This window comes from Rousettus aegyptiacus, unplaced genomic scaffold (genome assembly GCF_014176215.1).
Source record: "Rousettus aegyptiacus isolate mRouAeg1 unplaced genomic scaffold, mRouAeg1.p scaffold_m13_p_17, whole genome shotgun sequence".
Lineage (NCBI taxonomy): Eukaryota > Metazoa > Chordata > Mammalia > Chiroptera > Pteropodidae > Rousettus > Rousettus aegyptiacus.
This window is the reverse complement of record NW_023416292.1, coordinates 40,370,668-40,388,123: the sequence shown is the minus strand read 5'-3', so window position 1 is coordinate 40,388,123 and position 17,456 is coordinate 40,370,668. Positions and strand designations below refer to the sequence as shown.

Genomic DNA, 17,456 nt, shown 5'->3' with positions numbered 1-17,456 from the left:
CATGGCAAAATACTTGTAACACAGTATAGAGAAGTCTCTTGATTTATTTTAATAGAAATAGCTTGACTCATGCAAAATTGGGAATTATCGGCTCTCAGAACTCCAAGAAAGGCTTAAATAACTAAACCATGCAGACTAGGGATACAGGCAGTGATGTGCTGCAGTCGCCGTGTGGCTCACAAGAGTCGATTGTGCATAGTCTCAATTTCATGTTTAGTGATGTCATGTTGGTAGCTTGAGATTGACCAGTGGTGAGATTGTTTATACCAGGAAGTCAACAAACACTGCAAAGCAGAGTTCCTCGTCACTCCCATTCCATCCCCAGCCCCAAATATTCATTTATCAACCCTTTATTACAACACCTCTGGATTTGAGGAGACATTAGGAACAGTAGGTATTAGGGACTTAAATGCCTGCCTCTAGAATTCCTGTTAGAAATCCGAATTCTGCCTCTCTAGAGGTTGACTTCTGTTAGAGAAGACTGGCTTTGCCTATATGGGGGGATAGTTGTCCCAAGTTTTACATAGTATCGCATACTCTGACACCATGGAGAAACTCACTATTTCTGTTGAAGTTTAAAAAATACCAGTGAAGGTCTCTGGGTAGATGCCCACTGCTGGGCTGTTAGTAAAAGGTGGAGGTGGGTGGTTGGAAGGGATTGAGGGAATCCTAGGGAATGGCGTTATATAGGAATGTGTATATCCCAACGCAGCCATGCAAATAGGAATCAGTTTCCAGGAGAAGAGGAGAAGGATAGTACAGAACAGATAGTTCTATTTTAAAATATAAAATTCAGTTAAACTGGAATGCAAAGTAGTTCTAAAAACAGCATTACATATTTGGAGTTATTTTAAACATAGCTGAGAAATCATTTATAAACTTTAAAACACCTATTTTTATTTTAATTAAATGTATTGGGGTAACATCGATTAATAACAGTGTGTAAGTTTCAGGTGCACAGCTTTATCATACGACTTCTATATGCTCTGCTGTGTAATCATCACCCAAAATCTAGTCTCCTGTCACCATGTATTTGACCCCGTTTCTCCTCTTCGTCCTCCCCTCTCTCCTCTTCCCCTCTGATAACCACCACTCCGCTCTCTGTATCTATGAGTTTATTCGTTTGTTTGTTGCTTTTTGTTTTATATCCCACGTACAAGTGAAATCTGCATTCTTGTCCTTTTCTGTCTGACTTATTTCACTTAGCATGAGACTCTCAGGAGTCATGCATTGTTACAAATGGCATTATTTCATCTTTTTATGCCTGAGCACTATTCCAATACCGAGTTAGTATTCCATTGTTATTCCATATGTACCACATTTTCTTTATCCAAAACATCTATTTTTTAATGTGTTAATTTAAGTCCTACAGTGAGTTAATTAAAATGTGCTTTTTATCCAGGGTTTGAACTGCAGTTCCGATTAGGCCCAACTTTACAAGGAAAAACAGTTACTGTGCATACAAATTATCCATATCCTGGAGAAACATTTAATCGAGAAAAATTCCGTTCCCTGGAATGGGAAAATCCATCAGAAAGAGAAGATGATTCTGATAAATACTGCAAACTTAATCTCGAACAAGCTGGATCATTTCAATATTACTTCCTTCGAGGGTAAGTAAGGTATTCTGTATGTAAAAAAAAAAAAAAAAAAAAAAAAAAGAGTTTATTCTATAATTTGAATTTACCTAACTTGTAAAAAGTTACTGTATGAGCCATGACAGTACAATGTTTATAGGACTTTCTTGAGATGCAAATAGACAATGGTTCTTCACCTTCCAGGAAGTGAATGTAAGGCTCTTTGCAGATTCAAAGTATTATAATTTTTTTTTTAAGTAACAGCTTAAATACTCTAGTCTTTTATGCAACCTGATTAGAAGATACTGTGTACTTTAGTGCCTTTGAGATTTTAGCATACTTATTTTTTCCTTAAAGCAACAATTTAGATATTATATATATTGTGTTATGTTATTATGTAAAGATTGGAAAAGAATGAAATATGGCTTTTCCACTAAGTTTTATTACACCTCTTTACCTGGTTTTATGTGCTTAGAAATATTTTTTTAAATGGAACAACTTACTTACAGTTAGAGATTCATACTATTAGATGAGGATTTTCCTATTATTAACCGAGAACTTTTGTTTTGTTTTCCTTAGAAATGAGAAGAGTGGTGGGGGTTACGTAGTTGTGGATCCTGTATTACGTGTTGGTACCGATAATCATGTGTTACCCTTAGACTGTGTTACTCTTCAGACATTTTTAGCTAAGTGTTTGGGACCCTTGGATGAATGGGAAAGCAGACTTAGGGTTGCAAAAGAATCAGGTAATGTCAGCTTTCTTTTCTTCTTTTTAAAAATAAATGTAATTATTGTCTGTGATACCGATTTCAAAGGCTTTGGTTCTCCTTATAATTTTGTTTTTTTCTATTTCTTAGTATATTTAATATAAATTGATGGAATCATTTGAAATTTCTGATACTTGAACATTTTTAACCCATAAAAATAACAAATTATATAGTTCAACTTAGATTAAGGAACTATGGTAAAATGAGATTATTATTGTTTCTAAGACTTTGCTTCAACATGAAAATTAGTAGTAAACTATTAAAATATGTTGGAAATGTATTATCATTATATATAATTTTAATTCAGCACTGATTAACTGTCTTCCATGTGGAAGCCATATATGGAAGGCTGCCATACATACCAAGCATAAAATGAAACAAGTTGCATTTTAGTCTTCAGTAAAAGGTCAATTAATATTCTACGTTCAAGCTGAATATAGTGTGAAGAAAGAAATGAGAAGTTCATTGACATAACTAAAACAGAATACAAATACTGTGGAACATTAAAAGTAGAAGAAAGACATACTGATATACTTGCCCTGAGATATATTTTCTTCGTAAACTTTAACCCCCGATAGTAACTAGGCATTGTGTTATTTCTTCAAATACATTATGTCATTATCTCTGTCTTGTACATGAGGACACTGATATTCTGAGAGATTTAAATAGACTTATTTTAAGTCAGTTGTGATAGAGCTCGGATTTGAACCCAAGTCTTTGACTCCTTTTCTAGTAGCATGGTTGCCTTGCTGTTTAGAATTACTTAAGGACTTTATACTTTGCTTAGTGTTAGGTGAGTTTTTGTTTTTTAAAATGGTCTTTATTCTCTTGTATTGCAGGTTACAACATGATTCACTTTACCCCTCTGCAGACTCTTGGCCAGTCTAGGTCATGCTACTCTCTTGCTGATCAGTTAGAATTAAATCCTGACTTTTCTAGACCTAATAAAAAGTGTACCTGGAATGATGTTGGACAGCTAGTGGAAAAATTGAAAAAGGAATGGAATATTCTTTGTATCACCGATGTTGTCTACAATCATACTGGTATGAGCTTTGTTAATTGCTATTAATTTTAATGAAAATATTGTATGCTAATTATCTCATTCCTTACAGTTTTAGATAGCATAGGTTTTGAAAACACAAATGATGCTTAGGTGTCCTTTAATTTTAAAATCACTTTATATAATACCTGTTTTTTTCTTTCAAAGAAAACATTGTTAGTTGAAGATATAATCGATATATAAGTATTTCATGTGCTGATTATTAAAACAGGAAAGTGATCATAGAAGGGACATAGTGATCACATATTTCAACTAACAGTATTAATACTTTTCACACCAACTAATGAATCCTATACAGCAGCAGCTCAGTACTGTAGCGTATGTTTGAAAAAACAATAACTGTTATTTAAAGAGAATTATTGATAAACTAATAGAAGTTAAATGTGAAAATCATATCTTTTAAGTGTTAAGAGAGTTTATTAAAGTTAACCTGTTTGGGATCCCAAGATTCCTTACCAATATAGAATTCTATAAAATAAGTCAGAGCTTCCCAGTCGGTGATTCCCTCACTTGTCAGAGCAGCTGGGCCTGCAGGAACAGCTGGCTGTGATCACCTTTCAGTTTAACCCAGTGTACCTTGAAAAAATCATCTTCTACATGTGCCAGAATGTGGAAAAGTCTGGAAATGCAGATTTACAAATGTAAACAACAGGAATTCTGAGTGGTACAAACATTTAACAAAAAATCTCTGGTATGTCATAAAGTCATTTTCCAAGTAACCATAGGAACTGTGAAGATATTTAAAAGCTCAAATATTTGGTTCATCAAAATAGATAATAATCAAAGTTTGGCAAAACAAAAATGGTTACATTCTAAAATTTGGCATTTCTACATGCACCTAAGCATCAAAGTCCACAATAAAAACTTCCTAATATCTGAGAACTCAGTATTCTTCACTTGAAAAGTTGAAATTATTGAAATTACTTTGACATCTATGATATTATTCACATCAAACCACATAATGGCATTGTGTGAGTTAGCATATGATTTAGGCATCTGTAACAAAGAGACATAAAATATAGTAATTTAAGATTGAAGTTAAATTTATTTCTTATTAAAGATTAGGTAGGCATTCCAAGGCTGGTACGGTAGCTCGGTGGTGATAGGGCACTAGGTTCTTTCTCTCATGTTGCTCTGTTGTCTCCAGCACTTTACTTCCAACTCTATCAGATAGGCCATTTCAGTTCCCAATATCACCTTCTACTCAGTGGAAATGAGGAAAGAGAAGTCATGTCTTTTAAGGACATGATCTGGTATGTGTATCACTTCTGTTTGCATTGCATCAGGTAGAATTTTGTCTCATCACATCTAGCTATAAAGGAGGCTTAAAATGTAGTCTTTTGTTTGTCAGACGTGTTTACAGTTGAACCTTGAAAGTTCTGTTACTAAAGGAACAAAGGGAGAATAAAATTTGGGGTCAGTAGCAATCTCTGTCAGAGACTGTTTCTGAAGCATTTGAGAGATTCTGTGCAACATAAAAGAAGTGAATTTTGCTTCAGCCTCACTTATAAAGTGTTACTGCATATCATCTTTTATGAGAAACAGGTTTTCAGTACAGAGTTACTGTTCAGGAGGAGTGGTACCCCCTGGTGCTTGGGCAGATGTGCCTGGACCTCTGCTGGAGCCTGGGCCAGTTTGTGAGATGTGGGTGTGAAGATGGCCATGTTCAAAGGAAGAGAAAGTACTAAGATGTAGCAAACCTCCTCACAGGTTTAGGGCAGATGAGAGGGAGAGGACAAGGGGCAAAAGGGAAGGGAAAGTAAAAAAATAACTAAGATAACAAAACCTTTTGTAAATCAAGGAAGGACTAATCAGTAATGGCAAATGTTGTAGCAGTTGAAATGGATGAAGATGAGAAAGTAACATGGTTATTTTCTTTATTAGGAGGTTTGGAGTAACTTCAGCAGAGTGCTCGACATAGCAGGTTGCAGTGGAAAAGGAATGAGGGTATGGGAAGAAAGAAGAAGCAGCAGATATGGGTTGGATTTTCAAGATTTTGTTCTTGATATTTGTTTGTATCCTTAGCTTTGAGGAAATTCAAGTGTATTTTAAGATCCAAAGGAAGAAACCTCAGCCTTACCCTCCCCCTACCCTGGCCCACACACCAAAAAAAAAAAAAAAAAAAAAAAAAAAAGGCAGGATGATAATGTAGGAAAAAAAGATGTAAATGACATTTTGAGTTCTAAAGATAAGAGATAGAACCTAGAGCTGAGATGAAACCACAGAAGGGCCCTTTCGCTCAGGAGACTGAAAGCAGGGGAAAGCAAATTGAGAGAGGACTATTCTCCTGCCCTAGAATCTAACAGCCAGACACCGGACAGCCTAAACCAGAGTCAAAAATACAGGTAACTTTCTACTTTAACAAAAGGCCAGAGGACTTGAGGTCGGGACAGAGCCCAGCCTGCCTTATGGAAGGAGATGTTTTTTAGGCTTAGAAGGAGCATTCCAAAATATACTTGACTCAGGGACCATCGAAGCAGACTGAGGACACACCCTTCTTAACTCTCACCACAATAGTAAACATGTTATTACGGTGGTATTAATAAATCAGCATTGCACCCTATCTACTATCAATTAAAAATTCCTACAACAGAAGAGAAAAATGTATGTTAAAGTGGATGACAGAATACCACAATTAAAACTCTTTCATATGACAGTATCATAATATTGATGGGTAATACGTAAGAAAATGAATGGTAGATGTTGACATTTTATTTCACCTTTAAACTAAAGATAGATTCTAACTTCAATTTATTACAAGATCATCCTTATGTTTTTTTTTTAAGCTACTAATAGTAAATGGATCCAGAAGCATCCAGAAAGTGCATATAACCTTGTGAATTCTCCACACTTGAAACCTGCCTGGGTCTTAGACAGAGCACTTTGGCATTTATCCTGTGACGTTGCAGAAGGAAAATACCAAGAAAAAGGAGTGCCTGCTTTGATTGAAAATGACCATCAGATGAATGTCAGTATGTACAGAGGAGCACCACACTAAACAGAATAACAAAACTGCTAAATTATGAGTTAAATACATGGTTGAAAATTATTTAGAATCTTTCTTTTAATATGCTAAATAGTATTTAGTAAAAAGATTTTAAATATACATATATTATATTAACTATTGAAATTTTTCAGTGCATTCGAAAAATAGTTTGGGAGGATATTTTTCCAAAGATTCGACTCTGGGAATTTTTCCAAGTAGACGTTTCCAAAGCAGTTGAACAATTTAGAGGACTTCTTACACAAGGTAAAAGATATACACTAGAATGTTCTTATCCATTTTAAGAAATTTAATATTACTCTTAAAGAGATAACTTCTTTTCTCTTGGTTAACATGTTATTAAATTTGTTATTACTTGATATTTGTGTTGTTTCGATACTATTAAACTATGATGCTGGAATCTGATAACAGAAACATCTGCAGGGCCCGCCATAATAATACATACCATAGTTATTTTCCTTGGGAACTCTTTCTTCCTGTTGCTTCCTTAGCACAATGCTCAGAATACAGCAGAGCTCAATATGTATTTGTTAAATGTATATGTGGGAGGTAAGTAGAGCAAATTGTTTCAACTGCAGAAAACTCAAAACAAGCTTTGAAACTGAGAGCTGTAATAGTCTTCTGTTGGCTAATGTAAGAATCTTAACTGAGGTAGAGGAGCCTCCAGTTGATGGTGCCACCATTCAGACCACCTAAAACTGGTGAGACTGATCCAGAGATTAGGCGGTAATAAAAGATAAACAGATCATCAGTTAAGGACATAACTAACCTCAAGAAGTTGATCGTTGTGTTCCTCACAAAGCAGGATAGGAAATACCATGCTAAAAGAGGAATTACGGTTTTTAGGAGGCAAATTAAAAGGGAAAGATTGTGAAGAGTGTATCTGCAGTTAGTGTAGAACAATCTGATAGCAAGGATCTTTGCTGGCTCTTAAAATACTTATCTTCCTCATCCAGAGTAGGACTCAGAAATACAGCCTTTAAAGTCAATGCATATGACTTGAGGCTCAGGAAGTTCAGGGTCAGATTCACACTTCAGCTTACATGAATGTTTGATAACGTTCCTTTATGTTTCATTTTACTAAATGGCCTCTATCTTCCCTTCCCTCTGATATTTATAAGCTATATTCTTTATATGCAATAATGTATGCTCACAGCAAAGAAAAAAAACCCTGTGCAAAAACATAATAAATAAATAGACTGTGTGACTTCCTCTCTCCCAAAACCCATTCTTAGAGAATACTACAAATTAATAGTTTCTTGTTTCTTTTCAGACTCTTTTTGAAAGAAATTCAGATTTCATATACATTTTGACATGATTCTACATATATAAATTATATACACAAGTTTTATGTTTATATCTATCTTATACACAAATAAGACTACAGCGTATAAGTTGTTTAACAACTTATTCTTTTAGTTGTAAATATGACTTTATTATAGCTATTTTAATCTCTAGATAGCAATACAGTTTTAATGTACTTGAATTTTTTTTAGGCTTTTTGATGGACTATTTCCAGTTTTTTCATCATTTGTTCATTCAGTCAATGCATGTATGTTTAACCACCTATTATGTGCTAAATACCCTTCTAGACGTGGGGATTCAGTGGTGAATACACCAACCCCCTGCCCTAGTGGAAGTTATATTCTTATAAGCAGTACTACAGAAAGTATATTCTTGTACATGTTATTTTTACTTGCTTATGTGAGTCAGTCTGCAGGATAAATTGTTGGATATAGGATTACTAGGTCAAAGGGTATACAGATTTAATGACAAATTTACATATTGTCAAATTGCTTTTCAACATAAATGTAGCAGTTTCCATTATCACTAACCATATCCTCACCAATATTAGATACCATTAATATTTGTAATCTTTGTCAATTAGGCAAAATATTCTTCATTTTAATTTACATTTCTTCACATATTAGTGAAATATCTATTCACATGTTAGATATTGATAGTTCTTTCATTAATTGTCTATTAAAGTTATTTCTCTATTTTTCTATTGGGTTGTCTTTTTTTATTTGACTTGTTATTATTGGTGAATCCTTATTATACTGGCCTCAAATATATCTTCCTAGTATGCTTTGGATCTTTTAACTCTTGTTTATGGTGGTATTTTTTTTTCAATGTAGTCAAATTTTTCAGTCTTTTATGACTTTTGATTTTTATATCATGCTTAGAAAAGACCTTTCATCAACACTCTGTTTTTTCTTAATAATTTTTATTTTTTAATTATAGTTGACATACAATATTAGCTTCATGTGTATAACATAGTGATTAGACATCTGTATATCTCACAAAGTGATCATCCCAATAAATCTAGTACCCAGCTGACACCGTACATAGTGATTATAAAATTATTGACTATCTTCCTTATGTTATATCCCTTATACCTCCGTAACTATTTTGTAACTACTCATTTGTACTTCTTAATTCCTTCTCCCTGCTTCACTGATCTCCCAACCTTCCTCCTACCTGGTAACCCTCAAAATGTTCTATATATGAGTTTGTTTCTAGTTTTTGTTGTTGTTATTTTTTTCTTTAGATTCCACATGTATGTGAAATCATTTGTCTTACTCCACTCAGCACAATACCCTCTAGGTCCATCATGAAATATTTTTTTCCACTCCTTTGCTTTTAGTCTATATGTGACTTTTAATCTGAAGTGAGTTTCATGTAGGCAGCATATGTAAGGGTCTTGTTTTCTTATCCATTTAGCCACCCTATCTTTTGATTAGCACATTTAATTTTTTCATTTAAAGTATTCGTTGATAGATATGTAGTTGTTGCCATTCTTTTTGTTTTTGATATATGTTTTTTTTCTCCCTCTTAAAGAAGTCCCTCTAACATTTCCTGCAATACTGGCTTGGTGGTGGTGAACTCCTTTACCTTTTTCGAACCTCTTTATTTACCCTTTGATTCTAAATGATAACTTTGATGGGTAGAATAATCTTGGTTGTAGGTCCTGCCTTTTCATTACTTTGAAAATTTTGTGCCAAGCCCTCTGGCCTGCAAAGTTTCTGTTGAAAAATCAGCTGACAGTCTTATAGGAGCTCTCTTGTAGGTAACTAATTTCTTTTGTCTTGCTGCTTTTAAGATTCTCTCTTTGTATTTACCCTTGAGCATTTTAATGATGTATCTTAGTACGGGCCTGTTTGGATTCATCTTGTTTGGGACTCTGCACTTCTTGGGCTTGTATGTCTGTTTCCTTCACCAGATTAGATAAGTTCGGGTCATTATTTCTTGAAACAGGTTTTCAGTTCTTTGTCTTCTCTTTCTTGCATCCCTATGATGCAAATGTTGTTGCACTCGATGTTGTCCAATAGGCCCCTTAAGCTGTCCTCATTTTTTGGATTATTTTTTCTTGTTGCTGTTCTAATTGAGCATCCTCTAAATTATTGATTCAATCCTCTGCTTCATCCAATCTGTTGATTTCCTCTAATGTACCCCTCATCTCATATACTGTATTCTTGTTTCTGACTGGTTCCCCTTTGTGTTTTCCATCTCCATTTTTATGTTTTCCACCTCTGTTAAAGTTCTCACTGAGTTCATCTGCTTTCCCCCTAAGTTCATTGACATCCTTATAACCAGTGTTTTGAACTCTACATCTTTTAGATTACTTGTCTCCACTTTGTTTAGTTCTTTTTCTGGAGCTTTGTTCAGTCCTTTCATGTGGGACGTATTTCTTCATGTTCCCATTTTGGCTGCCTCCCTATGTTTGTTTTTATGTATTAGGCAGGGCTGCTATGTCTCCTGCTCTTAGTATAGTGGTGTTATAAAGTAGGTGTCCTGTGGGGCCTAGTGGCAAAATCTTCCCTGGTCACCTGAGGGAAATGCTCAAGGTGTGTCCCTTGTATGTGCCTTCCTGATGTAGCTAAAATTTGGTTGCTGTTTGCTCTTCAGTGGGGGAGAATGACCCTTGGGCTGATTGGTCGTGAGGATTGGCTGGTGAGGAGTTGACCCTATGGAGCTGGATTCACTTTGGCAGGACTCTGATGCCTGCCCAATATGCCCTTCTGATGTGTCCTCCTCAGATGCAGCCCTAGGTGGTGCTCTGACTCCATCACCAGTAGAAGCAGGCCACTGAGCGTACCAGCCTAAGGACCTCCTGGGAGGTGCCCAGTTACAGGCCAAGTTTAGCCATAGCCTGTGCACTTCCAGGACCACCTGGCTAGAGTCTCCAAGCAACCTGCAGATGATCGCTGCCCATGCCAGGCTTATAGGTGCCCTGAGAGGCCATGCCAGAAGCCGAGGCCAGCTGCCAATAGAGCCAGGGTTGGTGCTGCTCAGCAAGAGGTATAGGGCACGCTGAGGCCAAATACTGCTTCTTTGGGTTTTATAAGCTTTTGAGAGATTTTAAGAAAGTCTGCATCATGAGCCGAGTGAGGCCATTTGTATCAAATAAACCCCTAGAGGCAGCTTGGGAACGGCCCACACGTTGGGAGAGGCAGAGTCTCAGGGGATCTCTTGGGCAAAGCAACCTGTGTTATCCAGGTTGTTTGAGACTCAGGTGTGGCAGCTTCCTGCATCCATAGGCTGAGAGTGGGGAGGACTCAACTAAAGAACAGTGGATACAGCCAGCACTTCTGTCCAGGAGAAAGCTGCCCTTCCAGCCCTTGCCCTGAAGCCTGACAACTCAGTGTCTCCCTGTAGGTCCCTGGTGTTCCCCGAGCAGCTATCCGAGTGCTGGAGCTCAGAGCGAGTGAGTCCTTCAGCGAGTAATTCCGGGCACCTGCCCTTTAAAAGGAACACCTGCACCTCCGCGGCCCTCCATTTCACTCAGCCACAAGCTCCGTTGGTTTTTCATGGCAGAGGTTGTGGGAACTTCTCTTGCCAGCACTGGAGCCCGGGACTGGCGGGCCCGGTGTGGGAGAGAGGGCTCTGCAACCAAGATAACCCTCCCGATTCTTGACTGCCACAGGCCATTGTGGGACTGGCTATTTCACATCTCTGCCCCTCCTACCAGCCTCTTCTTATGTCCCTAGTTGTAGGACTTCTATTCAGCCAGACATCAGGCCTCTCCCAGTTGTAGTTGCTCTTAGTTTCATTTTAATTTTGGTTGCTAGAGGAGGCATACACAGCACCTAGCTTCTATGCATCTTGGCCGGTCTCCTCTATGTTTTCTAATATTTTTTATATTTTATATTTAAATATTTAATTTACCTAAGATTTATTTTTGTATGTAATATAAAGAAGGTACTTATTTTTATTAAAAAATGATGTTGATTTGATAATCCATTTTTCTTACTGATGTGGAGTACCAAAATACTTCATAATGTATAGCCATATACTAAATGTACATGGCTCTGTTATCTGTGCTATTGCAGTGATCTGTCTTTATTCTACCAATACTGGACACTATTTTATAATTTACACTGATTATGTAAATCATTTCTTGGCAATTTTCATATATTTACTCTTTCAGAGGAACCTCAGAAACTAGATTTTAAGAATCTATGTTTTACCTTGTTTGTGCTTTTATAAGCCATTTCAGAATCTTTTTAGGATAAGCCAGATATTAGTTAGTTAATATAAAATCAAACCCAGTGGAAGCAATCCTATACCAACATCTGATTCTTTAGGAACAAGTTCCAGGTAAAAATGAAAATTTTCCCCACAAAACATTTATTTACTTTTTTTGTTTTTGTTTTTGTTTTTATTATGTAAGGAATATGCCTGTTGGTAAAAAGGAAACAGTATTAAAATCTATGTGCTTATTTCAGCGAATGCAAAGAAAGTCAGGTTGTTAATAAGACTTACTTTAAAATAGGAAGTAGTCTTTGAGGAAAAAGAATTCCTGATGTTAATGTATTTAGTAGAACCTGGAAAGAAAATTCATACCTACATTCTAATGGCCTAAAAAATGTATAGAATAAATGAATGCTGACTGAGGCAGAAAAGTAGGACTGAAACTGAACTGATTAGGGATCCCTGTGTTCTCTTCTTCCTCTCCCTCGCTCCCTTTCTCTTTCTCTCTCCCCCTCTCTCCCCCCTTCCTCCCCTCCTCCACGTGTGTGTGTGTGTGTGTGTGTGAGTTGGTGAGAGGTAGGAAGGATGCTTGTGAAATGAACATTTTTTTAATGAAAAAATCGTAAACTAAAAATTTGGAATCAGTAACAATTATAATCTCCTTGTGGATATTTGCATTTAAGATATCATCTTTTCTTTATTTCAGGAAATAGGAAAATAACCAAGCCTGATCCAAAGGAACACCTTAAGATAATTCAGGATCCTGAATACAGGCGACTTGGCTGTACTGTAGATATGAACATTGCACTAGCGACTTTCATACCAAATGAGTATGTTATATTTTTTTCTGTGAAATAAAAAATAATATTAATTATAAACCTTTATGGTTAGTATTATTTTCATACTATTTATTAAAAGTTTGACTAGAGTATGAAATAAAGTAATTCACCATAATTCTACTGCCAAGTGCATGACATTTTCTCCTTTTTTCTGTGCACTGATCCATGATCCTATATGCATACGTGAAAATTTTTACCATTGAAAAATATCTTCAGCCATAATTAAGATCCTGATGAATATATTTAAAGAATCTATGACCCTTGTTAGAAAATTTTTAAATGTGGAATTTGTAAAACCATTATATTATAAGTTTGTATTGCTCTGTCTGCTCTAGCAATGGGCCAGCCGCAATTGATGAATGCTGTAATTGGTTCCAAAAGAGAATTGAGGAATTAAATTCAGAGAAACATCAACTCATAAACTGTCATCAGGAACAGGTTTTACCAACTTTTCAAATGCTGTTTTTCTTTGAGTCTTGCTTTGTTTATTGTTTGTTTGTTGTTTTTGTTGTTATTGATGTAACATTGTTTTCTAGGCAGTTAATTGCCTTTTGGGAAATGTGTTTTATGAACGACTGGCTGGCCATGGACCTAAACTAGGACCTGTCACTAGAAGATATCCTTTAGTTACCAGGTATTCCATGTTTATTTTCTTCTCATTAAAGGTTAAAAATTGAAAATTGTATTTAACTTTTCAAATTAACCTAAATGTTTCCTGTAATGTGTGATTTCCAGTACATTTCTTAAATTGAAATAGTTTTAATTTGGTAACTGGGATTAATATTAATTAATTTAATTTTGTTAGGCAAATCTTTAGAGAACCAATTAATAATTATTTACATTAGTGTTTCTAGAGAACTGTATACTTATAATTATTTCAGTGTTAATCGAGCAAGTATTTGGCTCCTTTTAAGTAATGTGCAGTATGGATTAGACAGCGAAAGTGTAGTAAAAGTAACATCACTACCTCAATGATTTCAGAAATTATATGAGATTTTTAATTATTTAAAATGTTGACCAGATATGCTATAATGCTAACTCTCCATTCCTCAAATCCTACTAGATTTACTTAGAAAGTCTACTGAAAATTTTTGACCTATGAAAATCTTTACAAATATAGTGGATAATTTGGTGACAGACAGAGGGGAGAGAGGTTGGGGGGGTGCTGAGAGAATGGAGTGAAGGGTTAAAAAAGTACAAATTAGTAGTTGATAGTTGATCATGGGGATGGGGATCACAGCAAAGGAAATGCAGTTAGCATTAATATGATGGCTAGGTGGAGGGCCAGGGGAGGGAGGGAGCAATTGGGGGGGGATCGTTTTCTGATCTATGTAGATGTCTAACCAAGGTACTGTATACTCGAAACTAATTTAAATAAAGAGAATTTTTTAAAATAAAGAAAGAAAATCTTCATAGGTCAATCTGTTGGTGTCAGACTAATTTTTTTTATTCTGCTCATTAGGGGGGAAGTTTTCATTTTAATGGTGCTGATTCAGATTCTCTCCAAAGAGCTTCTCTGTATGGATTTAATATTTAGTTTAATCTTTATAGGTATTTTACTTTCCCATTTGAGGAAACGACCGTCTCCACAGAAGAATCTATGATTCATCTCCCAAATAAAGCTTGTTTTCTGATGGCACACAATGGATGGGTGATGGGAGATGATCCCCTTCGAAACTTTGCTGAACCAGGTATGTCATTTTGATTAGCTTCTCTATGGATAGGGAAAGAAAAGTTCATGGAAAGCTCAAAATATAAACAGTTTTATTGATTTTTACCCCATTTGGCTAGTGCTTTTTAAACTATTTCATAACAGAGGTACCAGAAGTGTATACAGTTTGAGAGAAGGGGTTAACAAAAAGGATGGTATTCATTTTCTTCCCCCTGCTTTCCTTCCTACCCTGTATTTCCTCAAAAAGAACAGCTTTCATATATATGTTTTTTATATTGTGGGTCTGCTTTAGATTTTATTTGTGCAAAAATTTATTCTGTTGGGTTTTTAAAGACATTTGAAACCATTGCTATTAAAATTATATTGCCAGAAGAGAGATTTTCACTCATTAGCCAGAGGAGTATTAAGATATTTAATTAGAGTTAAGCTAGAAGCCAGTTGTTTTTAGGTTCCCTCTCTTATTCCTAACATTATTTTTCTACAGCTATTTTGTTTCCAGGAAGAATTCGTAGGGAACCCATTGTTTATTTTTCAGCATTTCAAAACTAGAAGTCTGTTTTAATGATATTAAATTTAATTCAAAATTCTCATTTTTTAAAAAAGACTCTAACATTGGGTTTAAGTATCTGTTCCCTCCTTTTTAGCCATTCTAAATGAAAAAAAAAATTATCTGCTTTATGTCATGAATTTAATGTAGCCTGTTGCCAAAAATAAGAAGCAAGGTGGGGATGGATCTTTAAATGTTTTTGGTAGAATTGTAGTTTTAAAGGGCCAATGATATTACTATTACTATTTTCCTTTAAGAAGCAACTTGAATTATTAACATTAAGCACATGTTTTTAGAAGAGACTACAAACTAGAATTTTAACAAAATAGATAAGATAAATAAATATTAATTTTTAAAATTTTATCTCAAATGATTTTAGATATAATTTTAACCAATATGTGGTTTGTGGTGGAAATAGTCAGTGTTATTTTAAAATAGCAGTGTTTCCTTGAAGTAATTTTTTTTTTTTTCATTTTATTTCTTGAACCATTGAAAGCACACTCCTTTCTTAACAGGTTCAGATGTTTATCTAAGGAGAGAACTTATTTGCTGGGGAGACAGTGTTAAATTACGCTATGGGAATAAACCAGAGGACTGTCCTTATCTCTGGGCACATATGAAAAAATACACTGAAATAACTGCAACTTATTTCCAGGGAGTACGTCTTGATAATTGCCACTCCACACCTCTTCACGTAGCTGAGGTACAGAAAAACAATTCATCTACATTGGGAAAGAAATTCACTATTCTGTCATAGCTTTGCTTAAATAGGATATGTTTTCTTTTGCTACTTGGACACCAGCACTGTTTATTGGTCGTATTTAAAACTTTTACATAATTTGCATAATTCTGATGCTTTTGGTGTGGTTATAATAAAATACTGGATTATAAAATATTTGAGTTAATATTTTTATTCTAATTTAAGGAAGTAGATCATATTGTTTCTTTTAATATATACAACCATACTGCCATATGTATTATTAAAATATTGTCAATATTTTAATATTAATATTTTAAAAGAAGTCATATTATTTGAACCTTAAAATAACAATAAGACAACTTAATATTTATATATTATTAAAATATGTGGTAATCATAATATAATCATATGTTTTAATGTATTTATTTTGTGTTAATTTTAATATAATAATTTAATATAATGTTACTTTTATAATATTTTTGATTGATTTAGTATTTATTTTAATGGAATGATTATAATGTATTTATGCTCTATAATATTTATAAAAATATAAATATTTATTTCTCTTATCTCTGTTATTTTTAAGTTGCTTTCAATATATTAGTGGTCACTGTAAAGTTGAATAACTTATTAATTTATAGCGATTATTTAAACACTAACATAACATATTGTAGCTAGTTTTAGTCTCATTGGTTCAGCTTTTTATTAATTATTTATAAAATTATAAGTGTAAACACAAAGATCTAGTCCTCCTTAGGCTTTTTACAGTAACTTAAGCAGTACCAACATTTATAATATCATCTTCTACATGATATAGCTTTGTAAACACATAATTTTCATCCTGTTTTATAAGATCTTCAGTATCTTCCTAGTGACAACTTAGTGTTTTTTGGAAATGTGTGCTTATCTGAAAAATATCTGTTTCTATAATTTTAAAGTGGTAACATAATATGTATGTTTTGTGTCCTGCATTGAAAGATTGATTTACTTTGGAGGTATTTAGTGAACATTAGTTAATGTGGTAGAACATTGTTTAGTTCCAAAAAATGACAGATATTGTTAGAGTTAACTAGGTTTCTTATTTTTGAGTGTGTAGTGAAGAGAAAAAAAAAGAAAAGAAAAAAAAAGTGGCAGAGTTGTTTTTGTGTATATATACCTTTAGCAAAAAAAAAAAATACATACTCGTAAAACTGTTACAACATTGTGGCGGAACAGACTATTAAAACTTAATTTGCTTAATTTTAAATTACAGAATCCTCTAGAATCTTTGTTAGCTGATGGAATTTCAGGTTTTTTATTAACCTTTTTGCAAACATTGTGTTAAAAATTTTTAAACCAGTTTCATTTCTGATTAAGAGTAAGCGTTCATCATCATCTGTAGGAAAAACTGGCTGAAGTCTAGTCAGTCAGACGGAATCTTTGTAATAAATGATTCACCAGCAGGCAATTTGTCAATAATAGTCTGGTCAACTGCCTGTAAATTAATAGTCTGACTAGAGGTATTAAAAATAGACATAAAACAAGGGGAAAGCCTAGCAGAATTGCAATGTTATAGTATCCATTGTTTAATGTGACACTAACCTTTTTCTTCTTCCTTTTCTTCCCCATTTTGTCCCTATCATCTTTGCAAAATCTAATCTTTCCTTTTAACTGTTTTATCCTCTTCATAAATTCTTATTTTTTATATGTATTATTCTGTTTTGTGTTTTTTTATATATGCTCGATTTATTTGGAAATTCTTCTTGGATTTACATTTTGTCTTGCTCTGTAATATTTTCCTATGTCAAATCCATGACTAGTCTTGCCTCCTCTGCT

General features: G+C 34.4%; 1 protein-coding gene across 2 annotated transcripts in view; it reads left to right on the top strand.

The window, feature by feature from the left end:
• The window catches only part of AGL (amylo-alpha-1, 6-glucosidase, 4-alpha-glucanotransferase), a 62,511-nt gene that overhangs the window by 10,466 nt on the left and 34,589 nt on the right, over positions 1–17,456 (top strand). For both annotated transcript variants that reach the window (XM_016133408.2, XM_016133403.2), the window contains exons 3-12: positions 1,403–1,613; positions 2,157–2,323; positions 3,184–3,387; positions 6,191–6,372; positions 6,543–6,654; positions 12,590–12,713; positions 13,058–13,160; positions 13,259–13,356; positions 14,274–14,413; positions 15,457–15,644. In XM_016133408.2, the coding sequence (XP_015988894.2) occupies positions 1,403–1,613; positions 2,157–2,323; positions 3,184–3,387; positions 6,191–6,372; positions 6,543–6,654; positions 12,590–12,713; positions 13,058–13,160; positions 13,259–13,356; positions 14,274–14,413; positions 15,457–15,644 (1,529 nt within the window). The remainder of the gene's footprint in view (positions 1–1,402; positions 1,614–2,156; positions 2,324–3,183; positions 3,388–6,190; positions 6,373–6,542; positions 6,655–12,589; positions 12,714–13,057; positions 13,161–13,258; positions 13,357–14,273; positions 14,414–15,456; positions 15,645–17,456) is intronic.